At 45.9% G+C, this 16976-nt stretch overlaps 1 protein-coding gene across 1 annotated transcript in view; it reads left to right on the forward strand.

Annotated features, from left to right (window-relative positions):
- ADAD1 (adenosine deaminase domain containing 1) overlaps positions 1-16976 on the forward strand; it is a 160285-nt gene that overhangs the window by 102600 nt on the left and 40709 nt on the right. Inside the window, exons 8-9 of the mRNA XM_089672173.1 lie at positions 7463-7692; positions 14694-14928. Of these exons, the coding sequence (XP_089528299.1) occupies positions 7463-7692; positions 14694-14928 (465 nt within the window). The remainder of the gene's footprint in view (positions 1-7462; positions 7693-14693; positions 14929-16976) is intronic.

The raw sequence follows: 16976 nt of genomic DNA on the forward strand, positions 1-16976 counted from the left end.
CACTTCGGAAGTATCTGTCCATTGCAGAGTCTTTCATAGGTTGGATTCCCTCTTTGTGAACACAGACGGGCCAAGGAAGGGTCTGGCGGCATCCTCTGCTACCATTTCTAGGTGGATTAGGCAGCTGGGGGTTCAGGCTTATATCATCAAGGGTCCCTTCCCCGTAACAGTACACTCTGCTAGGGCATTTGGTGCTTCTTGGGCCTTCCCTCATCAGGCATCTGTGTCCCGAATTTGCAAGGCAGCTACCTCATAGTCGGTGCACACCTTCACTAAGTTGATGTTTTGGTGTTTTCAGACACTTACAAAGCATTGTAGATGGCTGTTTAAAGCTACTGTTCCCTCTTGTGGGGGGGGTTATTTTCTAGTTGGGCTCCTGTGTTCCTGTTAAACTCCTGTTGGCCTGTTTTTTTTTTTTTGTTTTTTTTTTCTGTTTGCCCTTGGTTTCTCCCACCCTCATTTTTGGCACTGCTTTGGGATGTCCTTATGGTCAAGAATAAGAAGTGGCTGTGTTCGTCAGTAAGCGAAAGAGAAAATGGGATTTTTTTGTTACCCACTGTAAAATCCTTTTCCCTCAGTTAATTGACTGACACAGCAACAGCCCCTCTTGCTTGTGTTTGTACTACTGTCAGGGCAGGAGCTGAGGAACGGACAGGCAGGCCTAACAATGTAACGCACTGGCTGACGACAACCACCACCCACAGACCGAAGTCCCTCAGGGCGCGGAGTCTAAGTCCCAGGCTGCCCTTCACCAGGGCCCCTGATGGTGGGGATGGACTTGACGCAGCCAGGAACCAGGTCGCGGCCCCCGAGACACCTCAGCTGCGGTAATGGCCGCCGCCAATGGCGTGTAGCTGGTGGAAGAGACAAAAGAGTAGTCAGACAAGCCGGGGTCGACAACAACAGGACAGAACAGTACAGGACAGCAGACGAGAATCACAGGTCACGAGCCGGGTTCAGCAACAGAGGGTCAGATCAAAGGAGAATACAAAGAATAGTCAAGACAAGCCGAATCAGATACCAGGAGAGTCACGAGAGTCAGAACAGAGTAACAGCAACACAAAGACACAAGCCACAAGTGCAAAGAGCATGTGCGGGCCACAGGCTTATATGTCATCAGCCACACCCCTCTGGAGGATGGACCACAGAAACCTGAAGGCATAAAAGGGCTCCCATCATGCACAGCAGAATCCAAGATGGACACCAGCACATGAAGTAACATAACCACAGGGAAAAGGTAGGACCTTGACAGTACCTCCCCCTCAAGGGCCCCTCCCCCTCCGCGGCTCAACAAAAGGTTTCTGAGGAAAGCGGGTATGAAAAGCGCGGAGGAGGGCAGGAGCATGGACATCCGCGGAAGGAACCCAGGAACGCTCCTCGGGACCATAACCGCGCCAATGAACCAGGAACTGTAATTGACCGCGCACCAATCGAGAGTCCAGGATCCGGCTCACCTCATACTCCTCATGACCGTCAACCCGGACAGGACGGGGCCGAGGAAGAGAGGTAGTGAAGCGATTGCAGATCAGAGGTTTCAACAGGGAAACATGAAAGATATTGGAGATCCGCATCCCAGACGGAAGGGCAAGTGCATAGGCCACCGGATTCACTTTGCGGAGAATGCGGAAAGGACCGACAAAACGGGGAGCCAGTTTGGGTGTGGGCACCCGAAGATTGAGGTTGCGAGTAGACAACCACACCCGATCGCCGACCTGGTATGAAGGAGCGGGCAACCGTCTGCGATCAGCCTGGAACTTCTGGCGCTGAGCTGAGTCCCTCAAGGCCCTCTGGATCTGCCCCCAAGAAGAACGCAGGGCAGCAAGATGGTTCTCCACAGCCGGAATGTCCTGTGGTGAGAACCTCTCAGGTAATACCGCGGGTTGAAACCCATAGTTGGCCATGAAGGGAGACATCCCGGTGGAGGAGTTGACCGCCGAGTTCCTGGCAAACTCTGCCCACGGCAGGAGATCGGCCCAATCATCCTGATGGTCTGAAATATAACACCGAAGGAATTGTTCTAAGGCCTGATTGGAACGCTCCGCAGCCCCATTGGACTGCGGGTGGTAGGCTGATGAAAAGGAGAGACTAATACCCAACTGGGAGCAGAAGGCACGCCAGAATCTGGACACAAACTGACTCCCGCGGTCTGAGACAATCACCTTAGGTAACCCATGCAGGCGAAAAATCTCCCTGGAAAAGACCGTGGCCAGTTCCTGCGCTGTGGGTAATTTCCTGAGTGGAATGCAATGGCACATCTTGGAAAACCGATCGACGATCATGAGGATGACCGTATGACCCCGAGACACCGGGAGGTCTACAATAAAGTCCATCCCTAGATGTGACCAAGGACGCTCCCCATTGGGAATGGGTTGCAGAAGACCCAAAGGGAGATGCCGTGGAGACTTATTCTGGGCACAGATCGAACATGCCGCTACATAAGAGGCAATGTCGGCACGGAGGGTTGGCCACCAGAATAAGCGAGAGACGACCCAACACAGCTGGTTCTTCCCTGGATGCCCGGCAGTTTTGGCGTTATGGTAGGTACGCAGCAGGCGGGTGCGCAATCCCTCGGGTACGAAACATCTACCCTCCGGCCTCCCGGGAGGAGCATCAGTTTGAGCCGCCAAAATCTGCTCCCCAAGGGGAGAGGTCAGACTGGTGCGAATGGCAGCCAGGATCTGATCTGGAGGTATAAGGGAGATTGGCTCAGAGTCCTCCCTGGACAACTCAGAGTATTGCCGTGATAACGCATCAGCCCTGACATTCTTGGAACCAGGCAAATATGAAATCACATAGTTGAAGCGTGACAAGAACAGAGCCCATCTGGCCTGGCGGGGTGTCAATCTCTTGGCCTCCGAAAGATAAGTCAGGTTCTTGTGATCGGTAAGAATGAGGACCGGAACCGCGGAACCCTCGAGCAGGTGCCTCCATTCCTTGAGAGCCAGAATGATGACCAACAACTCCCGATCTCCAATCTGGTAGTTGCACTCAGCCGAGGAAAGCTTCCTGGAGTAGAACCCGCAGGGAAGTAGGGGTCCATCGGGTGACCGACGCTGAGACAGGAGAGCCCATACTCCCGTCTCGGAAGCATCAACTTCGAGGACGAAGGGCAACCCAGGATTGGGATGCGAAAGAATCGGAGCCGAAGCAAAGGCAGCTTTCAGAGCCTCGAAAGCTCTGATGGCCTCGGATGGCCACTCGTGAGGGTTACTCCCCTTCTTGGTTAGGTCAGAGAGAGGCTTTGCCAATGTGGAGAAGTTCCTGATGAACTTCCGATAGTAGTTGGCAAAACCCAGAAAGCGCTGAATGGGCCGAAGACCATTGGGACGAGGCCACTGCAGAACTGCCGCAACCTTCTGAGGGTCCATGGAAAATCCCTCCGCGGAAATTATGTAGCCCAAAAAGGCAACCTGGGATCGATGGAACTCGCACTTCTCGAGTTTACAAAAGAGTCCGTTCTCACGCAATCGTTGCAGCACCTGCTTAACATCCTGGACATGGGACTCCATGGAGGTAGAGTAAACCAAGATGTCATCCAGGTAAACCACTACGCATTGCTGCAACAAATCACGAAGGACATCGTTTATGAATTCCTGAAAGACCGCGGGCGCGTTACACAATCCGAAGGGCATCACCAGGTATTCGTAGTGCCCAGTTCTGGTGTTAAACGCGGTCTTCCACTCATCCCCCTGTCTGATCCGTACGAGGTTGTACGCCGCCCTAAGGTCGAGTTTGGTAAAGACCGTTGCTCCCTTAAGGCGGTCGAATAACTCAGAAATCAAAGGAATTGGATATGCATTTTTAATGGTAATCCGATTGAGACCCCTATAATCGATGCAGGGCCTCAATTCCCCACCTTTCTTCTTTACGAAAAAAAAACCCCGCTCCTGCTGGGGAAGTAGACTTACGAATGTGCCCCCGGGAAAGCGCATCCACCACGTACTCCTCCATGGCCTTATTCTCCGCAACCGAGAGAGGGTACACCCTGCCACGTGGAGGAGTGGCCCCGGGTTGCAGGGATATGGCGCAGTCGTAAGGACGATGCGGTGGTAAGGTACCAGCGCGTACCTTATCGAACACGTCCCGGTATTCCCCATAGTCGGTGGGCAACGCAGAGTCCGAGGAGGCACACAATACCTTAACCGGCCCCCGGATGCACCCGGCCCCACACTGTGGAGACCATGAGAGAATCTCGGCTGTTTGCCAATTGAAGGTTGGATTGTGCCTCTGGAGCCAGGGATACCCCAAAACCACCGAATAGTGTGGGGAAGAAATCACCTGAAAACAGGCCAACTCCCTGTGAACAGCCCCAATGGCTACCTCTATTGGCAGGGTCTCGTGGGTAACCTGCGGCGGCTGCAGGGGCCTGCCATCTATTGCTTCGAGAACCAATGGGGCAGCACGAGCCTGCAGGGGAATGGAGTGCTGCGCAGCAAACGAGCTGTCCAAGAACAACCCACCGGCCCCAGAGTCTATCAACGCCTGGGCCGTCACCGAGCCCCCTGTCCAAGAAAGGACCACGGTGATCAGTGGCTTATCCTTGCGGAACGCCGGGGACGAGGAAACTCCACCCAAGATCTGTCCCCGACATGATCTCAGGTGCGAGCGTTTCCCGGACGGACCGGACAAGACTGCCGAAAGTGCCCACCGAGGCCACAGTACAGGCAGCGACCCTCCCGACGCCGAGCGGCCCGCTCCCCCTCGGAAAGGCGAGCAAACCCCAGCTGCATGGGTTCCCCACCAGACAAGCTATCCCCAGGAGGCGTGGGAGGAGAGGGAGGAACGGGTGGGACAGAAAACGCAGGTGCCAGTCGATTGGAAGGCCTCCGCAGGCGTTCCTTGAGTGAAGGCCTCTCCCTGAGCCTGGTGTCAATCAGGATCAGGAAAGAGATGAGCTCCTCCAACACCACAGGCAGTTCCTTAGCTGCAATCTCGTCCTTCAATGAGTCAGAAAGACCATGGGAAAACGCAGCCACCAGAGCCTCATTGTTCCAACCGACCTCTGCCGCCAGGGTACGAAACTCTATAGCGTACTCGGCCACGGTCCGTGAACCCTGATGCATGGTCATGAGCAGCTTGGCCGCCGAGGCGGAACGAGCCGGTACGTCGAATACCCTACGGAAGGCATCGATAAAACCAGAAAAATCTTGAATCACCGGGTCGTTCCTCTCTCATAAGGGATTTGCCCAGGCCAAGGCCTTGTCTGAGAGTAGTGAGATGAGGAACCCCACCTTTGACCTCTCAGACGGAAAGGCGTGGGGTATTAATTCAAAATAAATACCCACCTGGTTGAGGAACCCACGACACTGACTCGGCTCACCCCCAAAGCGCTGTGGAAGAGGGGCTGAACCGGTCATACCTCTGGACACCGCGGGTGCCGCATCAGCCGCGGCGGTAGGCACAGCAAGCGGAACAGCAGCGGAAGCGACCACCGGAGCGACAACCGGCCTAATAACACCAGGAGTAAGGTGCGCGGTGCGTGCAAGCAGAGTTTGCAACGCCTGAGCGAACTGATCCAACAGGTGATCCTGTTGATCGAGTCTGGCGACTAGCATTGGGAGCGAAGGCGTGCCTGCACCGTCAGGGTTCATGGCACTTGTGTAATGTCAGGGCAGGAGCTGAGGAACGGACAGGCAGGCCTAACAATGTAACGCACTGGCTGACGACAACCACCACCCACAGACCGAAGTCCCTCAGGGCGCGGAGTCTAAGTCCCAGGCTGCCCTTCACCAGGGCCCCTGATGGTGGGGATGGACTTGACGCAGCCAGGAACCAGGTCGCGGCCCCCGAGACACCTCAGCTGCGGTAATGGCCGCCGCCAATGGCGTGTAGCTGGTGGAAGAGACAAAAGAGTAGTCAGACAAGCCGGGGTCAACAACAACAGGACAGAACAGTACAGGACAGCAGACGAGAATCACAGGTCACGAGCCGGGTTCAGCAACAGAGGGTCAGATCAAAGGAGAATACAAAGAATAGTCAAGACAAGCCGAATCAGATACCAGGAGAGTCACGAGAGTCAGAACAGAGTAACAGCAACACAAAGACACAAGCCACAAGTGCAAAGAGCATGTGCGGGCCACAGGCTTATATGTCATCAGCCACACCCCTCTGGAGGATGGACCACAGAAACCTGAAGGCATAAAAGGGCTCCCATCATGCACAGCAGAATCCAAGATGGACACCAGCACATGAAGTAACATAACCACAGGGAAAAGGTAGGACCTTGACAACTACTTTGTCAATAACCGGTTTGCCTGTAGCAGAGAGGGAATTGATACTAGCTAGGACTGCTCATAGGCATTGCCGAGTTTCTTTTCTGCGTATTGTCCCACTGGAGCTATAAACACTATGGTTGAGAATAAGAAGTGACTGTGTCCGTTGATGAACTAAGGGAAAGGGATTTTATGGTGAGTAAAAATAAAATCCTGTTGTGTTTTTTAGTTTGCATGCACAGAGAAAAGGGAGGGACTAGACAGGGAGTCTGCAGCAGCGGCTGTGCAGCTTCCTGTGTTTGTGTCAGGGCAGGAGCGGTGGAATGGGCAGGCAGGCCTAATGGTAGGGTCACGCAGCAACTGACAACAGCCGCTACTCACAGACCAGAGTCCCTCAGGGCGCGGAGTCTAAGCCCCAGGCTGCCCTTCACCAGGGCCCCTGATGGTGGGGATGGACTTGACGCAGCCTGAGACCAGGTTGCAGCCCCCTGAGTAACCCCATCTGCGGTAACGACTGCCGCCAATGGCGTAAAGCTGGTGGGAGCCAGATGGAAAACGTTTAGCGTGGTCGGACAGGCCGGGTCAATAACAACAGAGCAAATAGTACAAGACGGTAGACAAGAATACTCAGGTCACGGGCCGGGTTCTGCAACGGGAGGTCAGGTAATGGGATAAAGCAGAGAATAGTCTTGTCCAAGCCGAGTCGGTTACCAGGAGAGCAACGAGAACAGAACAAGAGGTTGCTGCAAAGAAACATACAGGACACGAATGCAAAGAGCAACTGCAGACAGCAGGCTTAAATGTGATCAGCCACACCCTTCTGGAGGAGGAGCCACAGAGGCCTGAAAGCATAAAGGCTCCCACCATGCTTTGCAGGAACTTAAGATGGATGCCAGCACATGGAGCAACACAATCTCTGAGGAAAGGTAGGACCTTGACAGTTTGGCACCACATCTCACAGGGTCATGGACAAATGAGTAAAAGCTTTGGAATGGGGGAGGTTTTCTTCAAGGATAATTGTACAAAACTGTAATTAAACTTGCAAGAAATTCCTCTTAGTCAAGAACTTCCCGATCATTGATTGGTACTGTAGTAAAGCTTAATAGGCTTTCAGTCTGAATAATGCGGTACATTGAACTTCAAGATGTAAATATAAAGACAGGCTAAAATAATAATGTAAAATAAAATTATTACCTGAATTTATCATTTAAACTATTATTTCAGTATAATAATTTTCATCTTTTTTCTAGACGCCTTAACCCCCATTCTCTTTCTGCACATGAAGCAAATGACCAGCTGAGTCTTCAGATTTCAGTGAAAGGGAAGAATTACCCAATTAATTACCATCCACAGGACATTACTAATCACATAAGCAGTATATGTGCCACTGATAAACTTACAAAATGGGAAGTCCTGGGAGTTCAAGGAGCACTGTTAAGCATTTTCATACAGCCAGTATTCATTTACAGCATTATTGTGGGTAAGTAGATTCGGAACTTGGCTTTGTAGTTGGCATTTTGTATAGTTTAAAATAGCTCTTTTGGTTCATTTCACCATAATTGTACTTAGTAGAAAATAATCATTGAGCTTTGATGTAAACTAGCAAAAGTGTGCATGTACCAGAAGTGGTGATACTTAGAATGTAACAAAGAATGCAAAGAAAGTGTCTTAGTGGGCAGTGTCTGATGCAGAGAAGTGTGAGAGGGATGGCAGCCAGTATGTTCAGTGGAGGAGCGCAGAGTGTATGACAGCAGAGTGTGCAGAAGAGGAGTGCAAAGGATATCAAAGTTTGCATACTGCATGTGGTGGATATGACAGCATGTACTATATGTAGAAGACTGCAGAGGATATGAAGGTGGCGCACAGGAGAGAAGTGTGGAGGGAAATAAAGAGGGAAGTATTTGCAAGGAAGCAGTGCAGATATGGCAGCAGCAGTAGAGTGTATTTATTTTGTATAGTAAATTCATGGCAGACTTTTTTGGTGTCTGTTTTCTTCTCTTTTTTTTTTTTTTTTTTTTTTGATGACTTATCACCATATAGTAAAACTAAAGGCTAGCCACTAAATACATGTTCCAACACACCCTTATAAAAATGCCAGGTGTTTGAGATGTAAAAAAAAAAAAAAAAAAATACCAAGGTAAATCACTTATTTTTTTTTCCACCTTTAATGTGATCTATAAACTGTGCTATTCAAAAAAAAAAAGAAGCTGAAATCTTTAACCAATTCTTTACCTGGCCAATTCTGACATTTCCCCCACATGTAAAAATATGGGTTTTTTTTGCTAGAAATTTACTTCGAATTCCCAAACTATCTATCTATCTATATATATATATAATTTTTTTTTTTTTTTTTTTTACACAGGGCCTGGAGGATAAAATGGTGGGTGATAAAAATGTTTGTGTCACGCGGTATTTGCGCAGCAGTTTTTCAAATGCGATTTTTTTTTTTTTATATATATAAATCCATTTAATGAATTTTATTTTACACAAACACTATATAATACCTAATTTTTTTTGTTAAAATATAAGGCTCGGTTCTCACTATGCAGGCTGGTTGCAGGTGCCGGAATCGCACCTGTTCCCGCAACCGAATTGTGCTGCTCTAGCAAATGCTACCGTGGATTTGAGCACAGGTATATTTTGTTTTTGTTTCATAGCAGGTCAGTAGCCAGACTTAAGCCTAGTAACTCTCCCTCACTTTGTGTCTTTTTACCCCTGGTTGGAATTGTGTCCACAGTAGCATTTGCGTTGGCAGAGCAGAGTAGGACTGGCCTTAGAGAAATTATTTTGATGCATTTGGCCCGCTTAAACCATGTATTGCTATATGTGTGAACTAAAAATCCCTATTTTTATTGCAAAGTTTGTTGGAAAGGGTACTTAGTGTGCAGAGGATTCCTCCAGGATTTCTAGTTTTTCCTTAGGGAAACGTGGCACAGCAGCCCATTCAAATGAATGGACTGCTGTGCCCTAGCGAAAGCAGGCCACACAGCCCACAATGATGTCAATTGTGCTTAAAAGATGATGTTACGCCGAGTAAATATATGCCTAACATGTCACACTTTAGAATTACATATGCCCGTGGAACGGCACCAAACTACAGTACCTAAAAATCTCTATAGGTGATGCTTGAAAAGCCATTACGAGTTACCATTTTAGAGTTACACAGGTCTGGAGCTAAAATTTTTTACCTCGATCTGACACCTCACAAATGTGATGTGATCACCATTTACATATGCCTGCGAGACATGCATGCATTTGTATGTAAGGGGGGGGGGTTACTGCATATACACACTGATTTTGCTGATATATGTTTACCGCTGCTCAAGGCAGAGAAACTCCCAATCTCCAAGGACACTTCCTCCTGTAGGTGCTAGCCCAGCTCCTGTGCTGCATAGATGAGAACAAAGGAAGTCCGATCGGCTGTTCTCCACAGGGTAATGAATACGTGCTGTCTTTAGCTTGAAGTCCATTTACCTGCCAGTCCTCCACTGTATTTCCACTGTCTGTGTACGTTTCATCTTGGTTCAAAGTGGATTGTTTGGAGTCCAGCCGATTGAACTTCTTTGTTCTCACACTGATTTTACTGTTGCGGGTTTAGTAACACTTTAAAGCAACCTGACAAGTTAAAAAAAAAAAAAACCATAGCAATTACAGACCGTGCCAGGTGTGTATTCTGGGAGGACATCATATGACGCCCTCCCAGAACTGGACAACTGTGCTGTAGCCGTCATTCGGCTATAGCACAGTTGTAAAGTGGTTAATGAGCCCTAATTAACTCCTTATTCTCCTTCTCCATTCAATTATCATTCACCTGCTGATTTTTTTTTTCTATTTTATTACCTAATAATAAACGTTTTTTTGTTTTGTTCATTAATATTTTTACACATTTAACATATATTTACAAATCGCAAAAAAAGCACAAAATTTATTATAGAAAACTCTATATTTCATTTGTAAATAACTTTGCAATGCTTTGAACCAGAATTCTAATTTTAAACAGGACAAATTACAGAATAAAATGTGCACTTTTATGTGCAGTAACACTATTTTTAAACCAACACTGCTAAAAAAAAAGTACATTTTGTTACGTTTAAGGATTGCTAAAAGAAATCATTGTTGCAAAACAATGTTCACAAAAAGAAAGCCTTGCTTGTCCTTAAGATAAAAACGTAAAACACATATTTTTTTTTTATAAGTAATTTTAAGACACATTGATCGCCAAATTAACTGGCTCCTAGCAGAAATGTAAAAATTGCTCTTGTTCATAAGGGTGAACAGGTGTGAGAGGCGAAGTGGATATACTACTAATGGTGGTGATCAGTGACTGAAAATGGGACTGTGATAGTGTGGTAGGAAATCTGGCGCTGGGGGCAACTGACTGCCACTGACATCACCATTGACTTTAGTACAGTGATCATTAGTACTAATGACACTTACTGGGAAGGGCTTAACGTCAAGGGGCTGAATGTGTGCCTAAATGTGTCATATGTGTAAAGGGCTTAACATCAAGGGCAGTCAAGGGGTTGAATGTGTGCCTAACTCTGTCATATGTGTAAAGTGTGCTGATTTTTACTAATAGATCTAGTTAGAAAGCAGGGATGAAATACAGAAAGATCGTTCCCTGTACAGAGCTCTGTGTTGATTGTCAACACAGAACTCTGGGCTGGTGCGCAGCCGATCAGCAGGTTCCAACCGTGAATAATTGGCCAGGACTTCCTGACAGGCTCCCACTGTGTTCAATCACAGTGGGAGCAGGTAGCTGGGAGCGGCCACAGTACGTTGTGGGTGGCACTCCGCAAGTGATTATACCACATCAGCGGATCGATCCATCCATCTGCAGCTCTACAAGGAAGAAGGTGAGTCCGGTTCTATTCACACCACCAGGTCCCCTTTAAACGTCAGAAACCACCGCTTTACTATCCAATCTCATGAAAAAAGAAAGAGAGGAAACCCCCCATGGTGTAGTAATTTTTATTGCACCTTAAGGATAAGTTCAAGTTTGTAAAAAAAAAAAAAAAAAAGTTATGAATGCACATCTTTTTTGCAGGTAGAAAATGTGCATTATTTTTTTCATTATGAGTCTGCTAAGCATTGTACCCACTATCAGCAGATTGCGGGTGCAATGCAGGGCTCTTGCTGATGTGTCAGTGTGTCTGTCTGCTTTTACAAGCAGGCAGTTACACTCTTGAAGTGAAGACTCAATGAACTACTAGAGTGCTCAACAGAGCCCTGGTAGTTCATTGAGAACTACAAGCCGACAGCTGCAACTTGTAATTAACACCCCTTGAAAGCCTGAAGGTGGTCATTGGAGTTTGGGCCCCGGTACTTGGATAGGCTCCCAAATTGTCTCTTTGGTATCCCCATATTTGGGAGAAGTAGCATAATGTGTTTTGGAGTGTAATTTGTGAGAAATCTCATTAAAGAGACAACTTTTTGGTAATTGTTTCAAAAATTTGTGGCAAAAAAGAAATCATCCACAGACTGTACATGCCTCTCGGCAAATACCTTGGGGTGTCTACTTTTCAAAAATGGGTCATACTGAGGGTGTTTGCCCAGTCCTGCCATTTTAGCTCCGCAAATCAGAGCAGCATAAATTCCAGTATATACTGTATACCATAGTATACAGGCTATGTAGAGGCTATACAGTGGGGAAAATAATTATTTGATCCCCTGCAGATTTTGTAAGTTTTCCCATTTACAAACAAATGAAGGGTCTATAATTTTTATCAAAGGTGTATTTTAAATGATAGAGACAGAATATCAACCAAAATACAGAAAATAAACACGATACAAATGTTACAAATTGAGTTGCAGCTCAGTGAGTAAAATAAGTATTTTTATCCTCAAGCAAAACATGACTTAGAAACAAGAAACCCTTGTTGGCAAGCACAGAGGTAAGACTTTCTTGTAGTTGGTTACCAGGTTTGCGCACATCTCAAGAGGGATTTTGGTCCACTCTTCTTTACAGATCTTCTCTAAATCCGTCTCTAAAGGCTGTCGATTGGCAACTCAAAGTTTCAGCTCCCTCTATAAATTTTCCATTGGATTAAGGTCTGGAGACTGGCTAGGACACTCCATGATCTTAATGTGCTTCTTCTTGAGCTGCTCCTTTGTTGCCTTAGTGGCATTTTTCCTGGGTTATTGTCCTGCTGGAAGACCCATCCACAATCCATCTTCAGTGTTGTGGCTGAGGTAAGAAGGTTCTCATCCAAGATGTTACAATACATGGCCCCGTCCATTGGCCCCTCATTGCGGCAAAGTTGACCTGTACCTTTCGCAGAGAAGCAGCCCCAAAACAAGTGTTTCCACCTCCGTGCTTAACTGGTAGGGATGATGTTCTTAGGGTCATAGTCAGCATTTTTCTTCCTCCAAACACAGCGAGTCGAATTAATGCCAAAGAGCTCAATTTTGGTCTCATCTGACCACAGCACTTTCTCACAATCCTTCTTTGAATCATTTAGATGTTCATTGGCAAACTTCACATGGGCCTGTACATGTGCCTTCCTGAGAAGAATTTTAATCCATGGGGGGCATATTGTGGTACCAATGGTTTGTTTGGTGACTGTGGTCCCAACTGCCTTGAAATCATTCACAAGCTCCTTCCATGTAGTTATAGGCTGATCCTTCATTTTTCAAGATCTTCCTTATCCCATGAGGTGAAATCTTGCATGGAGTTCCAGACCGAGGGCGATTTGATGGTTAATTTGTATTTCTACCATTTGCGAATAATCACTCCTTCTCACCAAGCTTCTTGCTGATCTGGTCTTGTAGACCATTCCAGCCTTGTGCAGGTCTACAATCTTGTCCCTGATGTCCTTTGACAGGTTTTGCCCATGGTGGTGAGGTTTGAATGGAAAAAATGGAGCCAAAATTATTGTTTGGTATTATTTTACTCTGAATTGCACCTCACTTTATAACATTTGTATCATGTGTTTTTTCTGTATTTTTGGTTGATATTGTCTATATCAGTTAAAATGTACCAATGATAGACCCATCATTTCTTTGTAAATGGGAAAACTTCCAAAATCTGCTCGGGATCAAATAATTTTTTTTCCCACTGCAACTTTCACACAAACCAACTAATACTTATTTGGGATTTTTTTTTTTGTACCAAAGACATGAAGCAGAATACATTTTGGCCTAAATTTATGAAGAAATTTGATTTTATCGGATATGTTTATTAAGAGAAGGTAGGTGTGTACCTATATATATCCAGCGGTGATCAAATGCCACCAAAACAAAGCTCTAATTGTGTAAAAAATTACATAAATTTAATGTGGGTACTGTATTACATGACCAAGCAATTGTGAGTTAAAGTAGCACAGTGCTGAATAGTAAAAATTGCTCTGGTCATGAAGGGGTAAAACTTTTTGGAGAACAAGTGGTTAAGCTGTTAAAGCGGAACGCCAGTAATTATCTTTTTTACACCTACATTGGGCCAGCATGGTTACCTGTAATTATCCTTGTGTCACTGCCAGAGGGCCACTGGGGATGCTGAAATTCACTGTAGTAGTGTGTGCTACATATATTGTCCTGTTCTGTGTGCTGTGAAGAGAGTTGCCATCTGTCCACTGATCACGCTCACTCCACCATTCAGCAAACATCTTGTTTTTTTTTGTTTTGTTTTGTTTTTTTTCAGGGAATCCAAGGCATTCTCTGAGTGGATGAGGCAGAGGCGAGGGGTGGATGACCTCATAAGCATCATCTCCTTCAATCAGAGAACACATTGTAAACATTGAAACACAATAAAAAGTTTGCTGAGTGGCAAAGGTACTGGAGCAAGCGACTTGTACTCTAGTCAGTGTACAGACAGCAAGTTGCACCAGGAGCAACCAGAACAGGACAGTGGTGACTGTATGTAGCCCAAACTACTGCAATGAATTTCAGCATCCTCTGCAACCCCTTTATGTGATACATGGATAATTGCGTATAACAAAGCTATAAGTTTAAAGTAGAACTATAGGCAAAACATTTTTTATTATTTTGGATAATGTAAGGAATGGTTGTAACCCCTGTCAGTTTATTTTGTTGCCTTCTGTCCGTTTCGGGAGATTTACCTTCACTTCCTGTCCCAGAGCCAAATTAAGGGAATTCCTTGGGGACCCTTCGGTCAGCAGAACTACTGTCCTCTTTGGAAAATTTTCCCTCTATTACTTTTCTGGGGCAACTCAAAATTTGGGCTTTTCTTTTACTTTCACGGTCGATCAAAATGGTAAATAGGAGAGGGTGAATCTCCCTAACTGGCACAGACAGCCGTACAAACCTGACAAGTGTTCTTATCCATCTCCGCTCTCTCCAAAACTAAAAAAAAAAAAAAAATTTGGCCTTTTAGTTATACTTTAAAACTTAAACCCTCTGAGAGCACAAGCAAATGTGACCGTTATCATTTAAGGCGTGCCTTTAAAAAATATATAATTCCTGGATTTTTACTTTTAAAAAAAAATGTGGCTCTTCTTTTCAGCTAAAAATATTTTTTTTCAGGCGATGCAAATTGTAACAATACCAGAGGACTGGAGATTGCTCTTAAACAAAGAATTGATGATGCATTTACTTCAAGACTGCCAATGTTTTATCTTGTAAGCAAACCCTACATAAGCATCGTCCCAGCAGCCTATCCAGTTCAAACTGCCTCTGTGAACTGCTTCTCCCTTAACTGGTCACAAGGAGATGGCTCACTGGAAATAGTGGATGCTTTGCTGGGAAAGATAACTGAAAGGTATGCAGTCTTTCAGGAATTTTGTTAAACCTCATATCTTAATCGTACATTACGGGACACAGGAATAGGTTCTTGACCATGGGTTATAGGTGACTACGTTTAGGTGATTGAACACTGGCAAAAGCTTTCCTGGGAACTTCCCCCAGTGTACCAACATAACCCCGCCCACTATTTTTGCTACTTTCCTTAGGTGAAATACCTCTTCTGTTAGAGAAGTATTTCTCACCAGATTTCCATTACTTTTTCGACTGACATTTCTATCTAGATCTGACTGTGTATTGCCTTATGGTTCACTTGCAATTTCCAGATCGGTTACCTTTGATGTACGTCTAAACCAGATCTCACAGCAGCAAGGCCAGCCTGGAACTGGATCCTGTGTTCAATACTCAACTTGGTACGTGGTGAAATGACTGAGCCACAGGGCATTTGGAGACTCTGTTAAAGTCTTCCTTTGTTCTGACAGGTCCAGTCTTGCAACTGGTTGTTGCAGCTTGTCATTTGCCCAGACTACGGTAAACTGGACTTAAAAACTGAACTGTGCTCTGATATAAATGATCAAAATCTTGCTGCAGGATTGCGAGTCTTACATTTGGCCCTACTATTCTGAGTAGACGTCATGAAGAGTGTACTTCGTCAAATCTCCTCTCTGTGCTTAGGCCCAGAATATAATTGGCTTGGTCAATGAATCGGGCTCAGGAAAGGTGCCTTTTGCGCATGTACTTCGAAGGCGATCTTTTCTTTAAGAATTCCCTTGTGGAATACATTGAGACGGCTACTGAGGGAAAGGGTTCCTATTCCACAGTCTGCAATCAAGCTTCCCTATTGAATAGGCCTCCTTTCCTTTTAGGGAGAAAGGACTTTTCAAAACCCTACACTTGGACCCTTGTATGTTTATGGAAGTATGTCCCATCATGACCTTATCACATATATTCAAATTATTGCAGTATCTAGGCTCCTAGGTGGTCTCCTGTAAACACCCAAGTGGTCTCCTGTAGACATGTTACTATGTCTGCTGGAGCAGCTAGGCTTCTGCCTGGTCTCCTATTGACCTCTCATATGAGATTATCAAACTTAATAGGAAACATAACATGATGGGTTATACTCCCCATCTATTCACACTTCAATGAAGACCTTACATTGCTGAAAAAAACCCATCACACTCAGCTGTGCTGTACCATTAAACCCTTAATAACACCCTGCACAATTATATCCCTGGGCACCTTGGAAATCCTTTTTTTTTTTTTTTTTACAAGGCTCCTGAGCTTTGACCATATGCCCAAACGCTGATGCTTGCTTATCTCTGCATCATATTTGGGCTCCTATCCGATCTTGTACTGCTTAGGTTATGTGGGTCTAATTGTGACATCGTTCTTAATTACATTTCCTTAAGGGTGACATTTTGTCTATCGCTGACCCCTGTGTTCATGAACATGTTCTCATTGGCATCCTTTTTGTTGCCTTTCCATGAGAGTTTCTTTCTCATTATGCTGGCTGACTCTTTCGTGACAGCCAGTGCCTAGTTTTCTCCACTCAAGGTTATTGGAACTCTACTTCTCGCAATGTTAAGTGGTTAGCTCTACTACCTAAACCCCCTTTTTACACTTATCTCCCCAGCCTACAACCCTCAGACTCTGCCCTTAGTTTTGATATACCTTTGATCCCTGTATCATGTTTGAGGATTATCTTGTGGCCTGTTTAACAAGCTTCAAAGTCATTCTACTCTAGCCTCTTTAAAGACCTAGTCTTTACAGTAGTTCTAAACACAAAAGGTTGTTAACCTTAATGCAGGGGTCTCCAAACTTTCTAAAGAAAGGGCCAGTTTAGTGTCCTCCAGACTTTAGGGGGTCTCAAACTGTTCCCAGTGGGAGTAAATAATGCCCGATCTTTGGTATTAGGGAGAGAAATAGTTGGTGCCAGTGGGGGAGTGGTGCCCTATTTTTGTTGTCTATGGATGGAATTATGTCCCATCATTGGTGTTAGAGGCAAGAATAATGCCTTAAGGGCAGGATAAAGGCAAGCAAAGGGCCGCATCCAACTCCAGGGCCACA

Source organism: Staurois parvus, unplaced genomic scaffold, assembly GCF_062004578.1.
Source record: "Staurois parvus isolate SC_StPar_1 unplaced genomic scaffold, SC_StPar_1.0 ptg000122l, whole genome shotgun sequence".
Taxonomy (NCBI): domain Eukaryota; kingdom Metazoa; phylum Chordata; class Amphibia; order Anura; family Ranidae; genus Staurois; species Staurois parvus.